The 24,648-nt window shown below is 36.6% G+C and overlaps 3 protein-coding genes across 8 annotated transcripts; 2 read left to right on the top strand and 1 right to left on the bottom strand.

Moving 5' to 3' along the window:
• Positions 1 to 1,798: 1,798 nt before the first annotated feature.
• zbtb49 (zinc finger and BTB domain containing 49) lies at positions 1,799 to 6,650 on the bottom strand. 4 transcript variants are annotated; one of them, XM_065274436.2, is made up of 10 exons: positions 6,340 to 6,650; positions 5,457 to 5,608; positions 4,981 to 5,132; positions 4,719 to 4,896; positions 3,629 to 4,490; positions 2,867 to 2,913; positions 2,719 to 2,792; positions 2,486 to 2,568; positions 2,238 to 2,399; positions 1,799 to 2,148 (listed from the first exon to the last, which is right to left on the bottom strand). In XM_065274436.2, exons 3-10 carry the CDS (start codon positions 5,130 to 5,132, stop codon positions 1,958 to 1,960), a joined length of 1,749 nt encoding a protein of 582 aa, XP_065130508.2. In that variant the 5' UTR covers positions 5,457 to 5,608; positions 6,340 to 6,650; the 3' UTR covers positions 1,799 to 1,957. The 4 variants fall into 4 exon arrangements, with proteins under 4 accessions (XP_065130508.2, XP_065130501.2, XP_065130529.2 ...); XM_065274429.2 differs by having other exon boundaries at positions 6,498 to 6,650; XM_065274457.2 differs by having other exon boundaries at positions 4,734 to 4,896; positions 6,498 to 6,650.
• Positions 6,651 to 7,037: 387 nt separating this feature from the next.
• On the top strand, positions 7,038 to 10,573 carry lyar (Ly1 antibody reactive homolog (mouse)). 2 transcript variants are annotated; one of them, XM_065274476.2, is made up of 9 exons: positions 7,038 to 7,180; positions 7,692 to 7,877; positions 7,962 to 8,076; positions 8,153 to 8,260; positions 8,352 to 8,435; positions 9,119 to 9,365; positions 9,534 to 9,599; positions 10,073 to 10,158; positions 10,373 to 10,573. In XM_065274476.2, the coding sequence occupies exons 2-9, from the start codon at positions 7,756 to 7,758 to the stop codon at positions 10,508 to 10,510; spliced, it is 966 nt and encodes a 321-aa protein (XP_065130548.2). In that variant the 5' UTR covers positions 7,038 to 7,180; positions 7,692 to 7,755; the 3' UTR covers positions 10,511 to 10,573. The 2 variants fall into 2 exon arrangements, with proteins under 2 accessions (XP_065130548.2, XP_065130539.2); XM_065274467.2 differs by having other exon boundaries at positions 7,041 to 7,180; positions 7,689 to 7,877.
• Positions 10,574 to 19,430: 8,857 nt separating this feature from the next.
• Positions 19,431 to 24,625, top strand: tmem128 (transmembrane protein 128). 2 transcript variants are annotated; one of them, XM_065274410.2, is made up of 5 exons: positions 19,431 to 19,526; positions 19,663 to 19,804; positions 20,175 to 20,336; positions 22,882 to 22,989; positions 23,097 to 24,625. In XM_065274410.2, the coding sequence occupies exons 1-4, from the start codon at positions 19,448 to 19,450 to the stop codon at positions 22,979 to 22,981; spliced, it is 483 nt and encodes a 160-aa protein (XP_065130482.2). In that variant the 5' UTR covers positions 19,431 to 19,447; the 3' UTR covers positions 22,982 to 22,989; positions 23,097 to 24,625. The 2 variants fall into 2 exon arrangements, with proteins under 2 accessions (XP_065130482.2, XP_065130474.2); XM_065274402.2 differs by having other exon boundaries at positions 23,084 to 24,625.
• The last annotated feature ends 23 nt before the right edge of the window (positions 24,626 to 24,648 follow it).

Here is a 24,648-nt window from a genome sequence, read left to right as displayed (position 1 = left end):
ATATTTTTGTGTTTTTATTAAGCTTTTTATATTAAAATTATTTATTTACATTTTATGATTAAATTGTAATCGATTCATTTTTTATCGACTCACAAACTCTAATCGAACCCCAGTTTGGCAAACCCTTAAAAATATCTGACAATTACAATTTAGCAGACGCTTTTATCCAAAGCAACTTAAAAAAATTTGGAAACAAGGGAGGCAATAAAACAAGAAGTGATTACACAAAGTTACTAGTTAACACAATTCACGTTGTGTTGTTTTTTTTAGATTAAACAGCAGTCAATATTTACCAGTTAAGTATTCAAAGTAAAATTTGTTGTTCTAAACCTGAATGAGTTTTTTTTTATTTTGATAAAGGATGGTAAGCACACAGCTGATTGTAACCATTGATTTCCATAGTAGGAAAACAAATATTATGTAAGTACTGTGATAAATGATGAAGATATTTTGATATATGATGGTAAGCATACAGTTGATTGTAACCATTGACTTCCATAGTAGGAAAACAAATATTATGGAAGTACTTTGAAAAATGATGGTAAGCTTACAGCTGATTGTAACTATTTACTTCCATAGTAGGAAAACTAATATTACTGAAGTATTGTGATAAATGATGATGAAGATATTTTGATATATGATGGTAAGCATACAGTTGATTGTAACCATTGACTTCCATAGTAGGAAAACAAATATTATGGAAGTACTTTGAAAAATGATGGTAAGCTTACAGCTTATTGTTACTATTTACTTCCATAGTAGGAAAACTAATATTACTGAAGTATTGTGATAAATGATGGTAAGCATACAGCTGATTTTAACCATTGACTTCCATAGTAGGAAAACAAATATAATGGAAGTACTGTGATAAATTATGAAGATATTTTGATAAAATGATGATAAGCACACAGTTTACGGTATTGAATTCCATCATATTTGTTTTTGCTACAAAGTTCAATGGTTCCCATCAGCTGTATGCATTGCTTACCATCATATATCAAAATATCTTCTTCATCATTTATCACAGTACTTCCATAATATTTGTTTTCCTACTATGGAAGCAAATGGTTCCCATCAGCTGTGTGATCATCATCAAAAAAAAGTTTATTTGGTGAATTATCCCTTTTAGGGTCAAATTTAAGGTAAAATGATCTCTTATGTCAAAGTATTTAATATTAATATCTATCTGCGTCATGAGCACATTCCAGCTGTCCCCATAATTAAAATCAGCAAACATACTAAACATTTGTATTAAAAATGTATAAAGTTTCTGATGTGGGTGAGAATTTGGTGGGTTTAGTGTGAAGTGAAAATATAATATCATCATAACTTTCATTTGTATGCTTTGTCTATGTGTGCATGTCATTTTCTAACGTCTTCCTGGAAAGTTATCTAAAGCTTGTGGATAAGTGCTACGAAATAAATTTCTTGATGATGACTTCAGTCTAAATGAGATTCTGGGTTTGACAGATAAATAAACAAAAGCACAGCACTGAAAAAAATGAATCATTGAAGTTAATCAATTTTTTTAAGGTAAGTGGTTGCAATCAATTTATTTAAGCTACATTTAAACAAAAGTTTTATATTTTACTTTACTTTACTAATCTTTTTTGTTTAAATGTAGCTTAAATAAATTGATTGCAACCACTTACCTTAAAAAAATTGATTAAATTCAATGATTCATTTTTTTCAGTGAGCTGTGATCAGGAATCATAAGCTATCATCACACAAACGACATAGTTAACGCAATAAAACATGAAACTACAACTGAGATGCATATTAAAGAAATAATCCAGTGTATTACTAAATAATATTTAATTGAGACAAAAACAAATATAATCCCTGAGTGTATTTTACACAAAAATAATAACATAACAGGAATGACACAGCATACGGCTGACTCCCACTGGTCCAGTTATCATCAGTTGTTGTGGCCGGCCCCCAACAGGGTTTGATCTCACATGCGTGGTGGTCCGTCTGCACATAGCGTCTGTTCAGCGTCTGCAGATGTGCAGTGGGAGCTGCGGTGTCTTCGCAGAACTGCAGTGCGTGTGAAACTTTTCCCGCAGGTGTCACACGCATATGGCCGCTCACCTGTGTGTGAGCGCACGTGGCGCTGTAGGTCACCTGACCCCGCAAAACACTTTCCTACACAGATACACACACACGCACTTCAGATCTGAGAACAGTCAATGATCTCTATCATTTAAAGAGTCAGTGTGTGTTGTTTTTCTCACCGCAGGTCTGGCAGCTGTACGGTTTGTCTCCTGTGTGTCTCGCTTTGTGTTTGATGAGTTTACGCTGCATGTTGAAGGATTTTCCGCACTGATCGCAGGTGAACTCGCTCTCTGTGCTGTGAGTTTTCTTGTGTTCCTTTAAGTTACTGAAGTTACTAAAGCCTAACACAAACACAAATGCAAACTTATTTAAATCACCGGTCATCTTTTTTAAGTTTTATATCTGCTGTTTTTTTAGTGTTTCTCACCTCGTCCACAGACATCACACAGGTGCGGTCGAGCTCCCGAATGAATCATAATGTGACGCTGAACATCACCTGCCGCCACAAAACTCAACAACAACGCAAACAGCAGAAATGTCAGATGCTTTCTGCACAAAACTCTCAGTTCAAATGTTTACCTCGTAACAGCAAAGCAGACAAGTGAGAATCCCAATTTCATGTCTCAGTATATTAACAATACTGTTAGAAATAACACACACCTTTTACCACAGAGCTCACAGATGTAGGGTTTCTCTCCCGAGTGACGTCGTAAATGTGTCTGGAGGTTTCCTGCCTACACACACAAACACATATTTATTAATCGTGTATTTCTTTGTGCTAGAGTAACAAACGTCAGACTAAATATACCTGTGAGAATCTTTTACCACAAAGGTTACACTGGAATGGCTTCTCACCTGTGACACAAGAAGAACAGAAACAAATCAATGTAGGATTCAATAAAATTTTATTTATTTAGAGCTTTTCACAATTGTTTAAACCTCTTAACTGGCCCTGTCCCGTGACCTGAGTTTACTTTTATTTTTTGCATGTACATTTTAACAGTGGCGGACGATGACTCCTTTTTTCAAGGGCACTCGATGCGAAGTTTGTCACAATATGCATGTAGCCCGTCATGTGTGTGCTTCGTAATTTCAAAATATGTATTCTGCGCGTCGAGAGATCCTATGTGCATGTCAAAATAAGTGCCTGCTGCAGACACGTCTAAAGGGTTTATGATAAAAGAGACGCTCGCGTTTGCCAGATACTCGCATAATCTCATGCGTAATCAGAGTTTAGTGTTAAGGGAGTGTCTTGCGTGTATTTTGTGAACGTGAGCGTCTCTTTTATCATAAATGGTTTTGACACGTGTGCAACAGGCACTTATTTTGACAAAACACGTGATGCACATGGTTCACATGACGCAAAAAACACATATTTTGAAAACATGAGCAACACACATGACACTCCGAACCCTTATTTTGAATTTGCGCCCCTCGGATGAGCAGTCACGAGCCTTTCTTTTAATCTATGGTAATGCACATTTCTGTAAAGAATAGAAACTATCATTAACCTGATATACAATCGATGACCTCACTAATATAGCCAAACAAACATATGTGTGTGTGTCACCTGTGTGTGAGCGCGTGTGCAGCTCAAGGTTACTTGGATGTTTAAAGGTCTTTCCGCAAAGCTCACAACAGTATTTATTACTCCTGACCTCTGACCTCTCCGTGTCAGGTCTCACTTCAGGGTTAGCAGTGTCTTCTGCAGGTGTCGTCTTTAACTGAGACACCTCCGCTGGGTCAGAGATCACAGTCTCTGCGGGGTCAGCATCAGCAGGGTCAGAGGTCAGGACTTCAGTGGGCACGTCTGTGCTGCTGGGATCGGTAAGTGTCGCCTCCTGCTGATCACATCGGACATCGGCCTCTTCCCCGTCCATGCTGACGTGAGAACGCAAGTAGTTGAACTTCTTCAGGTACACAGCTTTTTTAGGGCGTAGGATACGAGCGGTGGGAGGGGCAGCGGGCTCAGGCATGGGCGGGTGGGCGGTGTCTGTCACAAGACTGGATGTTTGCGTTTGGTTCGGTGGCAGCGATTGGTTGGTAGCGCTTGCTGTTAATCGTTCCTCTGTCCCTCCGAAAGCGCCAGCCCCGAAACACGGGCCGAGGTTCTGATTAGCGTTCTGTTTGAAATACTGTTTAGTGTAGAAGTTTCTGAGCTTGTAGCCGTGTGGCGGCTGTCGGTCCGGCTGCGACAAAGCATCCATCTCCGTTAAGGTGTTGCTCGGGGCCGATGCGGGCTGTGCTCGTTTGTACTGGTCGTTGGTGGGAATGAGCAAATGTTTGTGGAGATCCGCATCTGAGGACACAGAGTTTCTCAACACACAGTCCTGATCATAAACCACATCGGCGGCAGGCAGACAGAAGGACGTGTCCGGCACCATCGCGCAGGGCTTCAGAAACATCTGACACATGTTCAGGATACTAGACAACTGCACAAACACAAACCTCTGATGAATGCACATAGAATTGACATTTAGACATAATCAGTCCAGCTCATATTTTAAACAAAAAAATCATTATCATGTAACATTACTTTTTTTTTTTTTAAATCTGTCCCAACTGAAACCCCCCAGCTAAAACCAGCCTAAACGGATTGGCTGGTTTTAGCTAGTGTTGGGTGTAAATTACAAATTGGAGTAATGATAAAAATCACCCACAACATGATGTGTCACCTGCAGGATCTGTGCAATCTCCATCAGTGTGTGAACATTGTCTTGGTTGAGCTCCAGGTGTGAGGTGTACATATAATCCAGAACCTGACCGATCCCACCCACATCCTGAATGCTCAGGTGAAAAACATCGTTTTTCTGTGCCGGAGAGTTCTGAAACAAAGATCTAACCAAAAATCACTTAACACTGAGCATCTCATAATGTAGTATGCAGAATTGGATGTGCATTGATGACTGTAGTGTGCTATACCTGAAGTATGCACTAAAGGCAGCGAGCACGTTCTTGTGTGCTTTGAAACAAACGCCCTTCACCACCAGCATGCAGTCACACAGTAAACCCTGAATGCGTTGCTCTTGTAACTGCTGTAGCACATAAACACTATGACTGCTCAAACCGTCCATCTGCACATAATACAGAAGTGTACACTTAATAATAACAACAGCAAGCCATGTCTCAATGTTTCGATTTTAGATTATCGTCTCATAGAGGAGCACATAATTACAATCTTTTTCTCAGCCCATGCAGTCATTTTGTAAATAATGATAATAATTATTCAGATGGGTGTATAGATCAACACACTCATTAATAATGCAGTGTGGCAGTCAGGTTTTTAAGGTGCATTGACCAGCCATGATAAAATGAGCCTCAAACTTTTGCGATTTGTGTGTTGCTTGTGTATTTAAAGTGTTTGTATATCTATTTCAAGCAATTGTAACTCATCTCACCTTGCACTGGGATACTGGGCACACAGTGGATGACGTCAGTTCTTCCTTTTTCAAATTAAAAGTCCTACATCATTCTGTCATCTTCATCTTCTTCCCCTCGAGTTTAATGGCGGTTGGCAAACCAAACTTAAATGGTGCATTCCCGCCACCTACTAAGATTGGAGTGTGAAGCACAATATGATATTAGTGACTTCAATTTATTAATCTTTTTTTTTTAAGAAATTAAATAATTCTTCATAGATTTTATATTGCTTTGGGCCATTACCTAATAATGTCTGGATAGCTATAAGCTTACATAAGCCTTACATTTTACCAATACATGTACCATTTTAATATAATTTTAAAAACTTGTGTGGTCAATCGCTCAAAAGTATCTTTATGTGGCACAAATTGGAGCAACTATTTGTGGATTATGGCAGCATGATAAATAGTTTTTGGTCAAAAACTCAACTTTCAAAAGTTGAGGCAATCTAGACTCAAGCATTAAAGATTTGTTGTTAAGCAGTAAGATCGTCTCCTGTGTAGGGCTGCATAATGATTAGATGTAAATGATGTAAACAACAAAGTATATATATATAATAATTCTGAAATATATAAATACACACACATACTTGTATACGTTTAGAAAATATATTTACACGTGTATATACATGTTTATATTGATATATAATTTATATTACATAAACATATGAAAACTTAATATATAAATATATTTTTCTTATTAAAATTATTAATGTATGTGTGTGTACTTATATAAATATAATTATTATACACACAATACACACACATATATGATGTAAACAAAAACTTTTATTCTGCAAACGAATCGTTGCTGTATGCAAATATTTAATATCACATCTAAATCTCGCACATCTCTGTTTACCTCTCCATGCATTTTATGTCCGATCATTGATTTAATTCCCAAAGTTGCTTACTATCTTTGCAGAACAATCTTCCATCCTTCAGAGACTAAATAACCTCAAGTGCTTTTGTGAGTTTCAAAGGAATGATGTTACTCACTGAGTCGGTAGCAAACTTTACCTTATTAGTTAACTTTACTTCTTCTTTCTCCTTCTTGAGAGTTGACTACCCTTGTCACTATCCGTATCTGAAATTAAATCACGAATTTTCGTTAATTCAACCAGTTTCCACACATAACTTCCCTCACTATCCCTCATATCATCCTCCATTTCCGGAACGCTTCCGGAATCTACGTCACTTCCTTCTGTATCTTTTTTTATGGCGGGTGCACCAACGTTCTACCAGAACTTATTATATTTCTATAAAAATATTTTAAAATATATTTATATTATATTTATTTAACTCAGTTTCCTTTCAAAAACACAATTAAAGAATTATCATTTCCTGATTGACCAAGTACGTCACTTTTTACCATCCGTACTCCAGTCTCAATCAATCGAGCAGTTTGTTAACTTTACCTCGTCGTCCACAACGTGCGATGTCAACCCCTGCGCTGTCTTCTTCAAGCGCATGTGATTATTAAAATATACCGGAATTAAATGTTTATTTTATTTTCAAATAATGGCGTTATGTTCTTTCATCGGATCTCTTTCACTTGTGTTATCGGTTTCAGTCCGGAATAAAAACAGTTGCGCACCGGCGAGTGTCTGCGCCAGCACGTGATTCATTCGCTGGACCCGTCCACAAAGTTACCAGTCCAGACCTTCAGGAAACACAGGACGCCATCTATATAATATTCAAAGGCAAGTTTGGAGTAAAATTTTTATATTTTTAAAGTAGAAAAGACGTTTGTGTCGCCTTAGAAGTTAATATTGCTATTTAAATTACCTTTACATCTTATTGATAAGCACGAAACTGGATGTTGTAACAGATGTGATATACCTGAAACAGTTGAGCATGTATTATTAAAATTTAAAAGAATGAAAACGAATGGATGAACCCCTACTGAAGAATTCAGCTAAGACCAGCATACGTTAAGCTGGTGAGCTGGTTTTAGCTGGTTTTACAGCTTGGTTTTAGCTGGTGTAGCTGTGTTTTGGTCACTTTTTAAGCTGGTCTAGCTGGACTTAGCTGGTCAGATTGAAATACCAGCTGACTCATAACCAGCTTTGCCAGGCTGGAAGGACGGGACGTGCATGTAGTAATAGGTTGTTATTAATGCTTGAAATAAGTATTTAAAAAATACACAATTAATAAATAAAATTCAAGAATTATTAAGTAACTATAGACTTTTTCCCTGATGTCACTCAGTAGGTTAAAAAAGGAGATCAGTTGGAGAGATCAGATTGATCAGAGGACTGGAGACTGATCTTTCAGGATGGTGGTCTTCACATGTGATGCCTGTGGAGAGTCTTTGAAGAAAGCTCAGGTGGAGAAGCACGTGCTGAAGTGTCACGCATGTCAGGTTTTGTCCTGCATCGACTGTGGAAAAGATTTCTGGTCAGTTGTTGTGAAGTTGTGTAGATGGGGTGTGTGTGTGTGTGTTGTGTACTGGTAATTCTAACGGATTGTGTCTGTGTACAGGGGTGATGATTACAGAAACCACAACAAATGCATCAGTGAAGATCAGAAATACGGAGGGAAAGATTTCCAGGCGAAGGCAAATAAAGGCGACGTGAAACAGCTGCAGTGGATTCAGGTAAACAAAGCCTGAGCTCTAACGTCACACCAATTTCTCTTCAGTTCAATGACTCAAAGCTTCTGTCGCTTTCCAGAGGATACACGAGGCCATGGATCGACCCGACATCGATCCAAAACTGCGTCAGGTTCTGGATCAGGTCAGCTCGTATGAGAATGTGCCCAGGAAGAGAGCAAAGTTTCAGGTGAAGATCTCAAAGCAACTGTGATGGAACTTCATTCAGCGTGGTTGTTTGTGAGCTTGTTTGTTATTGTCATGCGTTTGTAATTATGCAGAATTGGATGAAGAACAGTCTGAAGATCCACGGCTCCGCTTTAATCGATCAGGTCTGGGAGATTTTTTCATCAGCTGTTAGCATTGTAAGTGCTTCTTCACGGTTCTTCATCAGTCCTGAATCACTCTCTGTCTCTTTCATATGTGACTTTTACATTTATTCATTTAAAAGACGCTTTTATCCGATACTTATTGCTAACGTTAGGAAAATAATTAAGTGATTTATCCTAATAATATGAGAAGTACTAAGATACAGAGGAGAGGAGAGATCAATTGACCTGTCCTGCCAAAAATGGCAAATTTTCAAAGTTATTTATTTTTTAACACTCTCTATTATAAAACTAAACTTCAAATCAATGTATGAAAAAAAGTCTTATAAAAAATGACAGAGCTACACCTGTTTGATTTTGATAGTCAACAAAGCCAATTTTGAGAAAAATCATATCAAAACTAACAGATTTTGTACACAAAAAGTCAAAAACAATATCTAGGAATTTTTTTTTCTTTTTTTCTTTCTTTTATTGTTTGACATTGAGACAGATAGTTTTAAGATCTACTGTAATGCTGTATTAATCTTAAGGATATTAGTGTAATTGTTTTAACATGAACTATTTCAACAATTATTCCCTTTCCGTGCTTAAGTGTTTGAAGTTATTGAACTGAATTGATCAACTTAATTGCTGCTAACTGCATTCAATTTAATTAAAAAATCTTTTGAATATTATTGTGAATGAAATAATTCAGAATTTGTTCATTTGTTTTTGAGCAGGACAAAACTCAAAATAACCATTCGCAGAATAAACTTGAATGTTCCACCGAGAACCAAACAAACATAAACAACGGACCAAACGAAAGCCAGCGAGAGCAGAAGGTGAGATCAGATGAGAATTCAGACCAGAACGGACACAACACCTGCGAGAAACAGATGAGAAAAAAGAGGAAAAGACAGACAGAAGAAAACAACGAGAAAACAGCAAAGAAGAAACACAAGAAATCTAAACAAGAGGAGTTTGATGGTAATTAATCCTTGAGAATCTCTCTCTCTCTCTCTCTCTCTCTCTCTCTCTCTCTCTCTCTCTCTCTCTCTCTCTCTCTCTCTCTCTCTCTCTCTCACACTCTCTCTCACACACACTCTCTCTCTCTCGCCCGCCATCATTTCATTCCTGTCTGTTTTGACCAATCAGAGAGTTTAAACCCAGAGGGGGAGGAGCCAGCAAACGAAGAAGAGCAGTGCGACTCAAATGCTAAAGGTATTGTATTCTTACAAGTAATAATGGAAAGCATTAATACAATACTTTTCTTTATTAGATGTGGGACATTTTGAAAGGGTTTCCTGTATCTCATGAAAAGTTTAAATATAAAAAAGCACAATGATTTGTTATTCCTGTAAAGTAAATACATATAAAAGCTACTTGATTTCCTCTTTGGGAACTTGCTGGATACATTTATTTGAAGTCTTTGATTGGTTGGTTGTCCAAGAAGGAAGAAAAAGAGTGCTTTTAAGTAAAACCTGTATTATAAGCTGTTTTATCATACTCACACACACCCGATAGATAGATGCCATTTGATTTGTCACACCAGTAACATCCTTGTTTATTAAAGATGCTTAAACATGTTAATTTAACTAAGGCCTAGACCTGGCTTTACCTTAACATTGTCTGTGAAACCACACCCCCATTATGTTATATGATATTCATCTGGTTATATCTGACTTATGTTATAGGAAAGTTTAATTGGAAAGGAACGATAAAGGCTGTTCTAAGAGACGCTCCAGAGGACGGACTTGCTATTAAAAAACTGAGGAAGAAGGTGGGTTTCATTAAATTTCAGTGGTGTTTTAGTATCCTAACAATCAATGAATTTAGAGATGTAACTTATTCATAGAGTCCCCTGTTAGTAGTGATTCTGTATATCATTAGTATCGGTTATTTTTACCCAACGGCTTAACTAACTCGCAGTGATGGAGGCCTATAGACTGAGAGAAGGTTGTGGTTCTTGTATCTAATTGATCATTGATTTCCAGGTTTTAGCAGCGTATTATTCATTCAGTGGAGACTCCAACTACAGGTCAGAGGATGAAGTTTTCTCTCTGTTCAACAAGAAAATCAACAAAAACCCAAAGTTTAAAGTCCTGAAAGACAAAGTTAGACTTGTGAAATAATGCTGGTATTTTCTGCACATCATCTATCATTTTTTAAAATAAATTCTGATTCATTTAAAGTGACATGTGGATTTGTGTCATTAATCTTGTTGAACATGTCCTGTGATGTGAGTTCCAGCATCAGCTGTAGTTTAGATAGCGCTGTGAGACCTCTGCCCGCTCATCTGTCGTGAGACTCGTTGTTTAATGTGGTGGTTGGGGGGGGTGCGTAAGGGCTGAATCGGTCTCTTGTGTGGGATTTTTTTTCTCATGGCAGGGTTCAGTTGGCCCACCACACAGAGGCTCCATACAGGTGCGAGCGCTCGACGGACCCGCAGGTCAAGACTCGCCGCAGTCCGATTTCTACCTGGAGAATGAGCCGCCTGTCTGACACAGACGCGCACACACAGCGGAGCTCTGATAAATCCCGGCGTGCCGCGCTGATCCTGCGCTTAAATGTAATCATATCAGCCAGCGAACAGGAGTTTAACTCTGCTTCTGCCTCCGACTTCAGTTACAAGGTTTTTTCCTGTAAGCAGGTTTCAATTTGTTCAAGCACATGTTCATTTAGAAATAAAGAGATAAAGGGAAAAGATCATAATGTTAGATTTCTCTTCTGTAGGCACGTGAAGAACAGACTTAAATCAGAATATACTAAATATCTAAACTTCACTTGCTTTAACCCACAACACTGCAGTCAGCAAATCCCAAGCTGTGTGTGTGTGTGTGTGTAAGGTATACATCTTTGATAGAAGCGGCTCGGTTCTCCTTCCTCACAGAACACTATTGTTCTCCTCATCACTGCCCCAAAAGCCTTTGGGAAATTGGAGAAGAAAAGCAGGTTTATTGCAGCAGCAGGAAATGATGTTATTGTCTGTTTGGGTGAGAATCAAATGTATTCTGTTGATTCTCAGAGTAACACACACTCAACTTAGTAGAGTTGTGTTAAAAAATAGCAGTGCAACATCATTACCCTGATAAACTAATGTTATTACTAGTAGTAATGTTTCTGCATTGCAAATGATTTACTTACAGATGTAGTAGTGTAATAGAAATACAATAGACCCATTGGTAATGATCTGGTAGCAAATGTGTGTTAAAAAATATATTTTTTAGATTATCATTATCAAAAATGTAAACATTACCGCAACATGATATTATTAAATGATTAAATATATGCATTTACTAACTCATGTTTCAGTAATGAGAACTAAAAGTTGTCTAGGTACTATGACAAACAAAATTTCAATTTTATCTGGAGAGAAAAAATAAGAACTGCTTACCTGGTAGCCATCTTAAGTGTCACAGTCAATTATGTCCCTTCCAACTATTTTTTTGTTGAAAATATTAGTTCCTTGAGGGCTTAAACAATGATTGAAAATTAGTCTTGGACACATTTATATTCCTTATTATTGTCTCTACATTTACCAATGATCACCAAGTACCACATGTTTCTTTACTGTAAATGTTTATAGTATAACATGCACTGAAGCTTTTTATGTTTTAGATTTTTTAATTATAAATAATTCCATGTCAGAGAACCCAAATCCAGTCATGGACACGTTGCGGTAATGAAAACTTTCCCCTTAAATGTGAAAAAACAACAAAATTGGTTTATATGATGTCATTTAAAATCATGTGCAAAATAGTACATGAAGAGATGTTTGTAAATGTACTGTATGCTGCTTATTTTGATAGCTTTTACTTTTTTATCAAAATGTTTCATGACACCTCATAAGTCTAATTTGGCGAGAATCTCCCACAAAGAAATGCAGAAACGTTTAGAATGCTCATCTCGAATGCTTTAAAGGTCACATTCTTCCTGATCCCATTTTTCAATCTTTAGTTAGTGTGTAATGTTGATGTTAGAGCATAAATAATACCTGCAAAATGATAAAGCTCAAAGTTCACTGCCAGGCAATATATTTTCTTTAACAGAATTCGCCTTTTAAAGCTTACAGCGAACGGCCCTGTTTGGACTACAGCCCTCTACTTCCTGCTTTAATGATGTCAATAAACAGTTTTTGATTAAACTTCGCCCATAGGAATGCATCAGTCGCCAGGACAAACGGCTCTGCTAAGCTGCTGTCGAATCACGACACACTAAACAAACTACACAATCAGAACTCGTTACGTATTTCTGAAGCAGGGACTTCATAGGACAAGCATCAGCCTGTTTTTAGAACAGTAAAAACAGTGCTATAGAGATTAGTAAATTGTGTAAAAAATACAGCATTTTTTACACGTGAAAGATGAACACATGTTATATTGCACACTGTAAACACAATCAAAAATTCCAAAACACAAAAAGAACAAGACCTTTAAAGTTAAAGTGTGTACATTGCACCTTTAACCCTCATATTATGTTCCGGGTCAATTTGACCCGCTTTGATTTTTAAGCTGTCAGATAAACCAGTTAACCTGTGATTTTATTCTTGAAATTTTGTGACTTTTTCTCATTTATGGCCATGAACATGCATGCAAAGTTTGGACATGCTGATATGTTTTGAAGTGTACCAAAATAATTTTGTAACGATTTTGAGGTTCGCTGGTCAATTTGACCCGCATTTTGTTTTGTTCCAAAGCAACTGTATAGACCTAAATTAAATATATATTTTTAGTGTTTGTTGCTATATTGGTGTTTTACTATCCTGAAATGGGGGTAAAAATGCTTCTCCTAACTCTTTTAAGTACTGAAAAAGACTTTTATAGACACAGTTGGTAAAAGTGAGCTATCATTTCTATTTACAATGTATATGAAATACTACTTAAGTTACAGTTTTCTTCCAGACATTTTGTCACTTTTTCTCATTTAGGGCCATGAACATGCATGCAAAGTTAGGATACACTGATGTGTTTTGAAGTGTTTTTTTTTTAGCACAAATAATGATTTTTGTTACGATTTTGATGTTCGCGGGTCAATTTGACCCATATTTGTCTGTTCCAAGGCAAGTGTATAGACACAAATTAAATACATATATTGCATATATGTTGGTGTTTTACTACCCTGGAAAGGGAGAAGTGAGCTTTTCCTCACTATTTTCAGTACTGATAAAGACTTTCTCAGACACAGAAAAGTAAACGTGAACTATCATTTCTATTTTCAATGCATATGAAATACTATGTAAAGCAAATTAATTCAGACCCACAGTAAATCCAGAGGTGAATACAGGTGATGCCAGCTGTGCCCCACAAAACATGACACCAAAATAAGCACCATTTGTGTAAAATGCAAGAAGTCAGAAAACACATGTTTGATATGTGTACATCATGTAAAAAGTGATTTCGTGAATTTGTACAATGAGCCTCAAGAAAAAAAGATTAACCTTTTTAGAAAAAGAAAAGCTTCATTTCATTTCACAGCAATATTAAATTGTTAATTTAGGATGTTTTAAACATGGGTATGTAAAAAAAAAATGTTTAATTAAAATGTTAAATATTGCAACAGTTTTTGTGCAACATTTGTTAAAACAAACATGTTAAAAATTGTGGTTAAATGCATTTTTTTAAATCATACTTTTTAATTTTAAGTGTTTGTAATTTGTGACAAAGACTGATACTAAAATGGTCCTGTTCACAAGTCCTTCTTGTTTTTCATAATGTTATATTTAAAGGTGCAGTGTGTAAATTTTAGTGGCATCTAGTGGTGAGGTTGCAAATTGCGACCAATGGATCAGTTCACTGCTCACCCCTCGCTTTTGCAACGCATAGAGAAGCTACGGTAGCCGCCACCGGACAAACATGTCATCTTCGAAGATAACTTAGTAAAAAAGTTTGTCCGTTAAGGGCTTCTGTAAAAACATGGCGGCACAAAATGGCGACTTCAATGTAAGGGGACCCTCGGTGTATGTAGATGAAAACGTCTCATTGTAAGGTAATAAAAACATAACGGCTCATTATGAAAGGTTTTTATACACCACTGATAGTATAGTTCTGTATATTATTTTGCATTTCTGTCAAGAGATCCTTATAAAAATTACACACTGCACCTTTAAGGAATTGCATTGAATCCATTTGACCCTCTCCATCAAAATCGTCACAAAAATCGAACACAATACAAGGGTTAATGGCAACAAAAACCCAAAGCGCATGGAAGAAAACGAGCAACTTCGGTTAAAACAGATGGAGGAATAGTCAGGATGGCAAAGATTCAGCCTTTCATCATCTCTAGAAATATCAAAGATGATCTAAAATGATCTGTAAGTACTGTGACAGTCAGAAGACTTCTGATTGAAGCTAAGCTGTTTGCGAAAAGCCATCGTAAAGCAGCATTGTTGAAATAAAGGCATTTGCAGAATCACATCAACACATCAACTGGCCCAAAGAAAAATGGTGTAACATTAAGTAGCCTGATGACAGAAAAATTGAGAAAATAAAAGTAATTTTGGGGTCTAGTGGTTATCGACAGGACCTCAGGTGACCCCTGGGTACTGAATTCAAGCCACACTGTAAAGTCAGTTAAGCATAATCAAATAATTGAACATCTCCACAGTTGAGAGTTTTGCTGTTTTATAAATTGTGACATTTAAAGGTTCTTCTCTAAGTCCACAATGTAAAATAAAGCCAGTGATATCCGTTCTCAATGGCACAAACTTTGTTACGTGGACTCATTTTATGGTTGTGTTGTGTATATTCTTAACAAATATCTTGTTTTTTCAGTAAAGCTGAATGTTAAAATCCCATTGAAATAAAAAGTAACATCACGACAGAAGCTAATGTTGGGTTTATACGGGTTCAATTCACACATAGGCAGTGAAAAGTCTGATGTTCAAGAAGGTGGAGCTTCTCATCACTGTTGATCTTCAAGTGGTTCTTGGGTGGAGTTATAAACTGTGTGTGCAGATCTTTATGGTGTAGTTTCATATGATGACCAGCACCATTTTCTGTCTCTGAAGGCTTCAGTGATGTGAAGATTGTCTCTTAAGGTTCTAAGCAGAGTCGTCCTCACGAAATAAATGCTGTTTTTACATTTTTTTGTGTAGGTTTTTTTCATATCAAAAGTCCTTTGCTCCAGATGTTTAAGAGATGTGATTCATCATTAAGTTCTATGTTTTTTCTTCAGTGTCTCTATAACTTGTTTAAAACTTTGTTTAAAGCATAATGTGTATAATAATTAAGTGTAGTTCCATTTGTGACCATGTTTGTGAAATCTAGTCTAAAACCCTATTCGCACGGGATTAGTATTACATGGGGACCTTTATGCTGGGGACACACCTAACTTGCTGGAACATTCTAAGATTGGACCCAACAGTCAACACATACAAAGGTTTCTGCATAAATGATTTTTATCTGTGATTGTAAACAAAGACTGAGCACAGCTGAAAAAGACACTGCATGATCAGTCTTTATGATCAAATTACATTCAAAATCTGTACGAAAACCATTTGGTTGCGTAAATTGTTTGTGATCTTAATCCCATGCGAATCGACCATGTAATTGATAAAGTAGGCTAAATGACCAACCCCAGTTCGCAGAAAACCAAGGTCCTGTGGTGTTATTAGTCCCGTGCGAATCGGCATCTCTGTAATTTAGCCAGGATTTGGCGGAGTCGTATATCATTTTTCAAGGCTTTTGTTACCTGTGCGGGGTTGCGTAACTTTGTTTTCAAAAGTGGTGGGGACAAAGGCCGCCCACTGAGGTCGATCGAATCAATGAAAACAATTAAAACATTACTACTATCAATAATTTGCGTAATAACTCGTTGGGAATGTTTATCAAAGCTGCATCTCTCATACCATCGGTTTCCCAAACTGTGTCGACACAGAGAAATCATCCGGGGAAAGCTGTGCATTAACAGATTATTCCGATCAATATAATGACACTTGTTGATTGGTTTACGCGTTTATTGTGCTTGGACATTAGATGCGCAAGCGCCTCGCGCGTTTATAGTGCGAATGTAGAGCGCGAATGAAGCACACATTTCATAATATTTGATATTCATAATTTAAATGCAAATATCGTAAAAATAAACCTTTGGTTTTTGGTTCTTGAAAATGTATATGAAGCCAATAAGAAAGCACCTAAACATATGCAATATGTGAATCTTTTAATATATTTGTGCAATGCTTAGTTTAAAGTTTAAAATGTGTTGAACTTTTGAGACAATTATTTCAGATGCAGTACTATGTTTAGATAAAGATCAGGCAGTTGTAAAAATGTTATTTAAACATGATTTTTTTTGCCATACTAATGCAGCCTCATAAGGTATTTTATTTTTATTTAATGACAAGAATAATCATTAATATTAATTTCATAATAATGAAATCCAGTATTGTCACTTAACTTTTCTGTTTTACTTCTCAGAGGCACTGTAAAACAAATGCAGCATGAATTTGAAACAACTTGGTTTTGCAAGTCAATTAAACCTACTATTTAAAGTTTTGACTGTGAGAAGTTGACATAACTTAAAAAACAAGTTGAAATTGTTTAACATAATTTGTAAAGTTAAAGTAACATAAGAATTCATGCTGCATTTTTCACTGTAAAAAAAAGTGCAGCATTAAGTTAAAACAACTTGGTTTTTCAAATAAATTCAGTCTACTAAGTTTTAGCTTGTGAAACGTACTAAAAGTACTACTTGATACTAAAATCAAGTTAAAACTGTTAAACTAGATTTTTTAAGTAAAAGTATCATAAAACATTTGTTGATTTAAAGGGGCCATGGCACAATACTTTTTTAAGATGTCAAATAAATCTTTAGTGTCCCCAGAGCACATATGTGAAGTTTTAGCTCAAAATACCATATAAATCATTTATTATAGCATGTTAAAATTGCCACTTTGTAGGTGTGTGCAAAATGTGCCGTTTTGGGTGTGTCCTTTAAAATCCAAATGAGCTGAGGAAATTCAAACACTGGTCACAATGATGGTGGTTTGTTGCAATTGAAACTCAATTGTGCTGTGAATTATTTTCTCTCTCTCTCTTTTTCTCTGCACTAAATGACAGTGCTGTGGTTGGATAGTGCAGATTAAGGGGTGGTATTATTACAATAAGAGCTCCTTATGACATCATAAGGAGAGCCAAATTTCAACAACCTATTTTTCATGTGCTTGTAGAGAATGGTTTATCAAAACTAAGTTACTGGGTTGATCTTTTTCACATTTTCTGGGTTGATGGAAGCACTGGGGGCCCAATCATAGCACTTAAACATGAAAAAAGTCAGATTTTCATGCCAAGGCACCTTTAACAAAACTGTATTTTTACAGTGTGACCCATTATGAATAGGCTTTATGCCCAGCTGCACTACTTCCTGAACTTCAGCCAGCTCCTTGTTTCCGGTCTGCCATTATTGGACAAACTGATTAATCCAGGTGTGTCTTGATTATTGTTGTTGTGAATACTGAGGTCAGGCACACCTGGATTAATCAGTTTGTCCAATAATGGCAGACAGGAAACAAGGAGCTGGGTGAAGTTCAGGAAGTAGTGCAGCTGGGCATGAAGCCTATTGAACTAAATAAGCAAGACTAGTCTTTCATGTCACTGTTTATAACACAGGCCGCTCAATCTTAGTTGAGCCACTTTAAAAAATGGGGGAATTAACTAAAAGTATACCCTTTTCCCCAGGCACCACACTGTAAAATAAAATGCGGCATGGCTTTGCAAGTCATTTCAACCTGCTATTTTAAGTTTTCACTTAAAAAAATGGACATACAAAAAATAAGTTGAAATTGTTGAACTTCATTTTTTAAAATAAAGTGGCATAAAAATATATGTTGATTTGACAAAAATGCTACATTTGTTACAGTGTACTACACAGTAGGGGGGTAATTCCTTTAAATCATACTAATCCTGTGCAAAATGGAATTTAAGTCTCATAATGAGATCAGAGGATCAGATTTTGATTTCACATTGATTTTAATCTAGACATGGCCTTACTCAATTAAAAAATCAATACTATATTTTTACAGAATGATCTTTACATTATCTAGGCTACTTTTATGTAGAAAACAGTAAATCACAAAAAGACTTTAGTTGGGTTTTCATAGACTAGGTCAAATTTGTCGTGTGTGTGTGTGTGTGTTGTAGTAGAAGTAGTAGTAGATGAGCTTTGTTTCAGGAGAATTTGGTTCCAGCTGGCAGGAAACTTTAGCTAGGTTAGATTTAGTGAGCCCAGGGTCTGTTGGCAGGATACAGTATTCCACACCTGTGCTGCTGTCTGCACACCTGAACAGCTGACCTCCTGAACTCACTAACAGGTGATGCTCAGCTGCACATGGACCTGCTGAACTCCCAAACAAATATCAAATATTCACTAAATTACTATTAAATATTTCTCTAGAGTCCATATAGTATTTCAGCATGTTTATAAAGTTCATTGTGTGTGATTATTTTATGGGGTTTATAGATGTATACACCTGTAGCTCAGTTGGTAGAGCATTGTGTTACCAGAGCAGAGAATGTGGGTAACTGATTAAAAATAAGTTGTTAGTCATGCAATTTTAAGTCGCAGATCCTTGGTATCACAGACAAGGCTTAGGCTAAAACACATGTTTGAGCTGTCTCAACTGATAATAACTTGCACCGGGAGATATTAAAATATGCCAGTGCCATTTATGTGTCTCAAGATACACAAAAGGGACGCCTTTTTGTAAGGAAGGTTTATAAAAGTCTAGTCCTGGCTTTAGCTAAACCTTGTCTGCTAAACCAGGCATTAAAGATTTTAATAAAGTGAATGTTTAAGTGATTTTCTGTACTAGTACTAAAATAATAAAGCTTTTATAAAACAGAAACAACGATGAGGTGATAAAAGGCAGTGTTCAAAAAGTAGTTTAATTATTGGAAATTAAAATGTATAATTTATTTTTTAGTAAGTCAAATATTTTATTTGTATTTGTTTATTTTTATTGCAAGTATAAACAAGAGTAACTTGAAAGATTTACATAATAAATCAAACATAATGGAGACGTCTCTAAACGAGCTTCCGCCCCTTTAACGTTACGTCACTACCGCGTCAGCGTCATGGCGGAGATCAGCGAGTTTGTTAATGTGCGGCGGCGCTTTAAGACACAAGAACAACAGGAAGACGACGACGAGCCGAGTGAGAAACACACATAAATATATACACATAAAAGAACAAACCGCTTATTTAACCGCTCTGCTATTTTGTATTTAAGCTTGTGTTTATGTGCGATGTGGAGCTCAGTCTCATGTTGTGATGTTGTGTGTTTGTGCAGGTGTACAAACTGAGGAGTCTGTAAAGTTGTACAAGACCTCTCGTTTTAATCGTCATTCAGTTTTCTGGATTGTGGCATCTTTAAGTCTCACCTACTATGTGGATTTTTTTAGTGTGGTGCTGAACAGCAGTGACATACACAGGTGAGGAGTACCATCACTCAAGTTCAAGTGTTTATTTGTCACATACTAGCGAACACTACACACGTCCAGTGAAGACCAGTCAGGTCCGCAGCGATAGACCAGACCAGACCAGTCCGGTCCGCAGCGATAGACCAGACCAGTCCGGTCCGCAGCGATAGACCAGACCAGTCCGGTCTGCAGCAATAGACCAGTCCGGTCCGCAGCGAACACAACAACACATTTTTAGTTCACACTTGAATATCTTATAGTGATTCTGGCCACTTTATAAACAGACGAGTGTAAATTGTTCTTAGTCTTGTAAAGTGAGGAGTAAAAAGCCGTTTATCTTCATTCCATCTTCCTAATGTTTAACCTTTCTTTTCTGTTGTAGTTGGTGGTTTGCTGTTGGACTGGTGTTGCTGGGACTTTGTCTAAGTCTTGCGGCTTACTGTATCGTGTATCTTGAGTGGATTAAAGGCATGAAGAATTATGAACATGAATATCCTGCTATACCAGCGGTCACAACTGCTGCCTTCATTGCTGCGTCCTGCAGGTCAGCATTTATTTGAAAACTAATGAGTCCTGCAAATGGATGCATCTTGTGATATACACCTACTATTTTATGTCATTTTTACCCCAAAATTGAAGGAAATTTTGACAGTATTATCTTTTGAGTTGCTTATTAATTTTAAGCAAAGCAACATGCAGTCTATTAAAGGTAGGGTTTGCTGCTATATTTAAAGGTGAGAGCAGACAGGCCCTATAGGACAGAGAGAGTAATAGATTAGAGTTAGGATAGGCTTTTATTGTCCCGAAGGAAATTAGTCTTGGACACATACAATACAGTGACTGCTGTTTAAGTAAGTAACATAATACATGCCTTCAGTCCATACACAGGCTGCCATCAACCAACCTATGCACACTGCCTGTCGTACAACTCACCTGTGATCATCATGATGAATTCAAAAGAGAAATCAATTATAAAATTAAGTTTATGGTTATAATAAAAACAGAGTTAGGGAGTTGAACTGAACTGAACTCAAATGTGGGCAATTACATATTTGAGAGCACATTTAGTGTCAAAAGTCATTATACTCTTCAAACGGTTATATTTAGTTATATTGTTATGATAACAAGATTTTACAGGCCATAACAATATATTATTTTCTGTGAAAAGTGTCTTAAATTAGAGAGGCGATGATAAATGCAGATATACACTTTAATACCTGGTCGATAACTATTTTGAATCACACAGCTGATAACATAAACATACACAGCTATTCATGTACTATTTCAAGTCCTTATCGATCTGAAATCACTGTTAATTTAAGTAATTTAAAACGTGCATATGAGAGTGCCCTTTGGCTTTTGGATGTAGCATAATTTCACTGTTTTCATTGAGAAGCATTGCAAGCATCATCGGCCGATTTATCTGTGCACCCCTATCTTAAATAACATCATCAAAATCATAGTTTCCTGTTGAGAGAGAGAGAGACTTATACGTCAAAATTATTTCATATGAACCCAGAAAAACTATTACTGTTAGAGAGTCCGCTCTATGCTGCTCCTGTATTTATGTAATTCAATGGATTCAGTGATGTGGAATGACTTTGGGACCTTTTTGAACTTGATTTGGCTTGTCGTGTTAATTTAGCCTATTAAGCCTCTCAGGGATGTTCTGTATGCTATTGTTTATTGTGTAAATAACTGTTTATGTTACTTAAACATGTACGGACACCTATTCAGTCTGCTGTTCTGTGCTATTTTGTTCATTGAATAAGTTACCTTTCCAGATGAAATGTCTGTTCTTCGGCTTGGATTTTGTGAAATAATTTTCTAAATAAACGCGCCGTATAGTCCACTGCGACTTATATGTTTTTTCCTCTTCAAAATGCATTTTTGACTGATGCGACTTATACTCCGGAGCGACTTATAGTCTGGAAAATACGGTACATGCATGCAAATGAAGAGCTCAGATCCAAAGCAAACGCCACCTTAGTCAAAAATAAGATGATGACATTAACCGAATGTTGTTGGCATGTTCATCAAATACTTTCGCTTCAAATCTGCGTAAACTCGTCCTTGTGCCACTCAGCAATACTGGGTTATTGTCAGAATCCGCTAAACACCACATCGACTTTGTGCACTTGTCCTCTAAGGCTGGATTTAGACTGCAGATCTTGATGCCCAACTCCGATTTGTTGACTATATTTGATTTTTTTGAAGACCTGTTTACATCTTTCAAAAGTGACTTGTATCCGATATTTGCATTTACACTTATAACTTACCAAAATAATTCAAGGTAGACATATTGATCCGGAACAGCTTAAACCACAGAGAAAGTAAAATATGCAATGGATACAGAAAAAACGATTATACAAGATTATAGAGCTTTATTTCTGTAACAACACATATAACTTCAACATTACTCCACTAAGTGGAGCCGTCGTCCTCTATTGCGCTGCTAAGAAGAGCCATGTGATCCAAGTGGTGTACATCTGAGTGGACATAATTTGCCAGTGTCGCATTTTCATTAATGCACGACACATCTTGACATGCACATGAATGCATGTATTTGCTTTATTTCCACATATGAATGAGGCCTGATCAGAGAATATCTATGTACTTTTTTCCTGCTAACACGTCTGTGGGTCATATCCGATCTGTGCCACATGAGGGAAATAATTGGAATTGAGTCACTTCAAACTGGCAGCGTAAATGCGGCCACTAAAGTGCACTAAAGATGAAAAACGACAAGCTTAAATCCTTTGTGAGCACTTTGACTCGTTTGTGACAACTCGTTTGTGGCAGTCACAGCTCCCCCTAATGTTTCGGGTTCAGTTTCTTTATTTTTATATTTCATTATTTTAATTTCTAGTGATTTCAGTGACTTTTCATGTCCAAAGAAGTGGATTTTTTGCCGCCGAAGAAGGTTTTTGCCACAAAAGCTTGCCTGCCCTTAGAGGGTTTTGCAGTGAAAGAGAGTCAAACTTGTAAAATTAGCCTACTATGAAATGACAAAAGTGGTTCCATGGCTCTATATAGATCATCCCAATGCTGTGACTTTCATTTGAATACGTTTTCTGTGTCTGTTGCAGTTTTAACGTGGCTCTGTGGCCGATCTGGTCCTTCTTTACCCCTGTCATTCTCTTCACTCAGTTCATGGGAGTCATCATGATGATATCACTGCTGGGCTGACACACACGGTGAGGATCAAAACACACTCATGTCACGTATAAGAAGCTTTAAATAAATACATTTGTGTTCATTGTAATCCGTCTGTGTTTTGACAAACTGCAGCCTTTCATGGCAGACGGTGAACTCTCTCGATCTGTCATCTGAAGCTGACTGTGGATATCCGCTGATTGATGTGAGGTGACCTCTGCCGACCCCTCTATGACCTCTGACCGCTGCCGAGGATGCGCTTTAATGACCAATGTGAGACGCTGTTGAATACGACACGGACAAGGTTCTGACCTCTCACATTAACAGAGACTTAAAAGTGTTTTGGATTTCAAGTTAAGCCCATATTCATAGCTCCATGGAGGAGGTCATTTAAGGTACATGAGATAAATGGCATGTTTTCCCTGAGGTCCTGTAGATTGCTGATTATTTTCTGACTTCAAAAAAAGTCAGGTTGCATTATATTGCTTTTTTTTAGAAATCACACACATTAAGTAAAAAATGTTTGGGTGGGCAAATATTGATGTGTTTTAGTTTCTGCAATTATAAACATGAATCGATGTGATGCAGAGCTAACAGATTCATCAACTCAAAGACTCATTTGCATTAAATATATCGTAATAGTTACTCTTTCTCTTGCTCGCTCTCTGTTTCTCTCGCTCTCCTTTCTTTCTTTCGCTCTCTCTCTCTCTATTTATTTACTATATTATTTTTTATTAGTATGATTTTGTTATGTACCCATATTGCCAAAGCATATGACTGTTTCAGCAGTAACAACCTAAACAAACAGCTTTTGTTAAATAAGCGCAACTTCTGAAAGACTTCCACATAAAATGAAGTCCTTTTACGGTAGTTTATTTCTGATAAGAAGGGAAATAAATGACTAGTAATTTAAAATAAATTTGTTCATATATCATATCTAACGGATGTTAACTATTGCACTGAGCTAATGTTAGTGTGTAAAATGAACATATAATGTTAGCTACTTTAATTCTTGCCCGTCTACCAAACCTCTCTGCACAGCTGTGATCCATGCTCGTCATCTTACCCTTGTCTTTCGCAAACCAAAACATTTCATTTTCTATGAGATAATTGTTTTAGAGATCAGTTTAGCCACACTAGCCAGACTGATTTATAAATAAATACAGACCGGAAGTTCATTTTGGTTCATGCACGTAACCACAACAACGCGCGTGCTTCCAATGAAATCGACAGGAAATTTACACTAACAAAAAACATTAAGATGGTATTAAAATGAGGTGCTAGGTAAAGAATAAAAAATTATATATATTATCTAACTTTAAAAAAAATGAGTAAACTTTTTTTAATTTGCGTTTTATGCAGTAATGTTTAGTGGATTGAGCATCATGTTGTTTTAAAGCTTCATGAATTTGCTCTTCTGAACTTCAGAGATGACTTTAAGTGTGTTGATGGAGGTTTGTGAGTTAATGTCAAACGAGTGTCTGAAAATGACACGCAGATTACTATTTTGGCCGAATAACTCCAGAGTTTAACACTTTGAATGTTGTGCTCTAGCAGATTTTTTGTACTGATTGTTTACATTGACTCTCTATACTAACTTTGTAATGTTTATTTTCTCTTTTTATATTTCTGAAATGTGACCTTTCAATCTAAAATAAATTATACCACATGAATAGACTTGACGCATTTGATTAAAATGT

Source organism: Paramisgurnus dabryanus, chromosome 16 (assembly GCF_030506205.2).
Source record: "Paramisgurnus dabryanus chromosome 16, PD_genome_1.1, whole genome shotgun sequence".
Taxonomy (NCBI): Eukaryota; Metazoa; Chordata; class Actinopteri; order Cypriniformes; family Cobitidae; genus Paramisgurnus; species Paramisgurnus dabryanus.
Note: the sequence above shows the minus strand (reverse complement) of the source record. Positions and strands in the feature narration are given on the sequence as shown.

Excerpts from the sequence above, each read along its gene's own strand:
- zbtb49 (XM_065274436.2), bottom strand. The coding sequence starts at position 5,132 with ATGGACGGTTTGAGCAGTCATAGTGTTTATGTGCTACAGCAGTTACAA. Across the intron at positions 2,914-3,628 it reads GCACACGCGCTCACACACAG|GTGAGAAGCCATTCCAGTGT; the intron begins GTGACACACACA and ends CTTGTGTCACAG. Across the intron at positions 2,569-2,718 it reads TGTGAGCTCTGTGGTAAAAG|TTTTGTGGCGGCAGGTGATG; the intron begins GTGTGTGTTATT and ends GTTGTTGTTGAG.
- lyar (XM_065274476.2), top strand. The coding sequence starts at position 7,756 with ATGGTGGTCTTCACATGTGATGCCTGTGGAGAGTCTTTGAAGAAAGCT. Across the intron at positions 9,366-9,533 it reads TAAACAAGAGGAGTTTGATG|AGAGTTTAAACCCAGAGGGG; the intron begins GTAATTAATCCT and ends TTGACCAATCAG. Across the intron at positions 10,159-10,372 it reads TTAAAAAACTGAGGAAGAAG|GTTTTAGCAGCGTATTATTC; the intron begins GTGGGTTTCATT and ends ATTGATTTCCAG.
- tmem128 (XM_065274410.2), top strand. The coding sequence starts at position 19,448 with ATGGCGGAGATCAGCGAGTTTGTTAATGTGCGGCGGCGCTTTAAGACA. Across the intron at positions 19,805-20,174 it reads AACAGCAGTGACATACACAG|TTGGTGGTTTGCTGTTGGAC; the intron begins GTGAGGAGTACC and ends TTTCTGTTGTAG. Across the intron at positions 20,337-22,881 it reads TTCATTGCTGCGTCCTGCAG|TTTTAACGTGGCTCTGTGGC; the intron begins GTCAGCATTTAT and ends TGTCTGTTGCAG.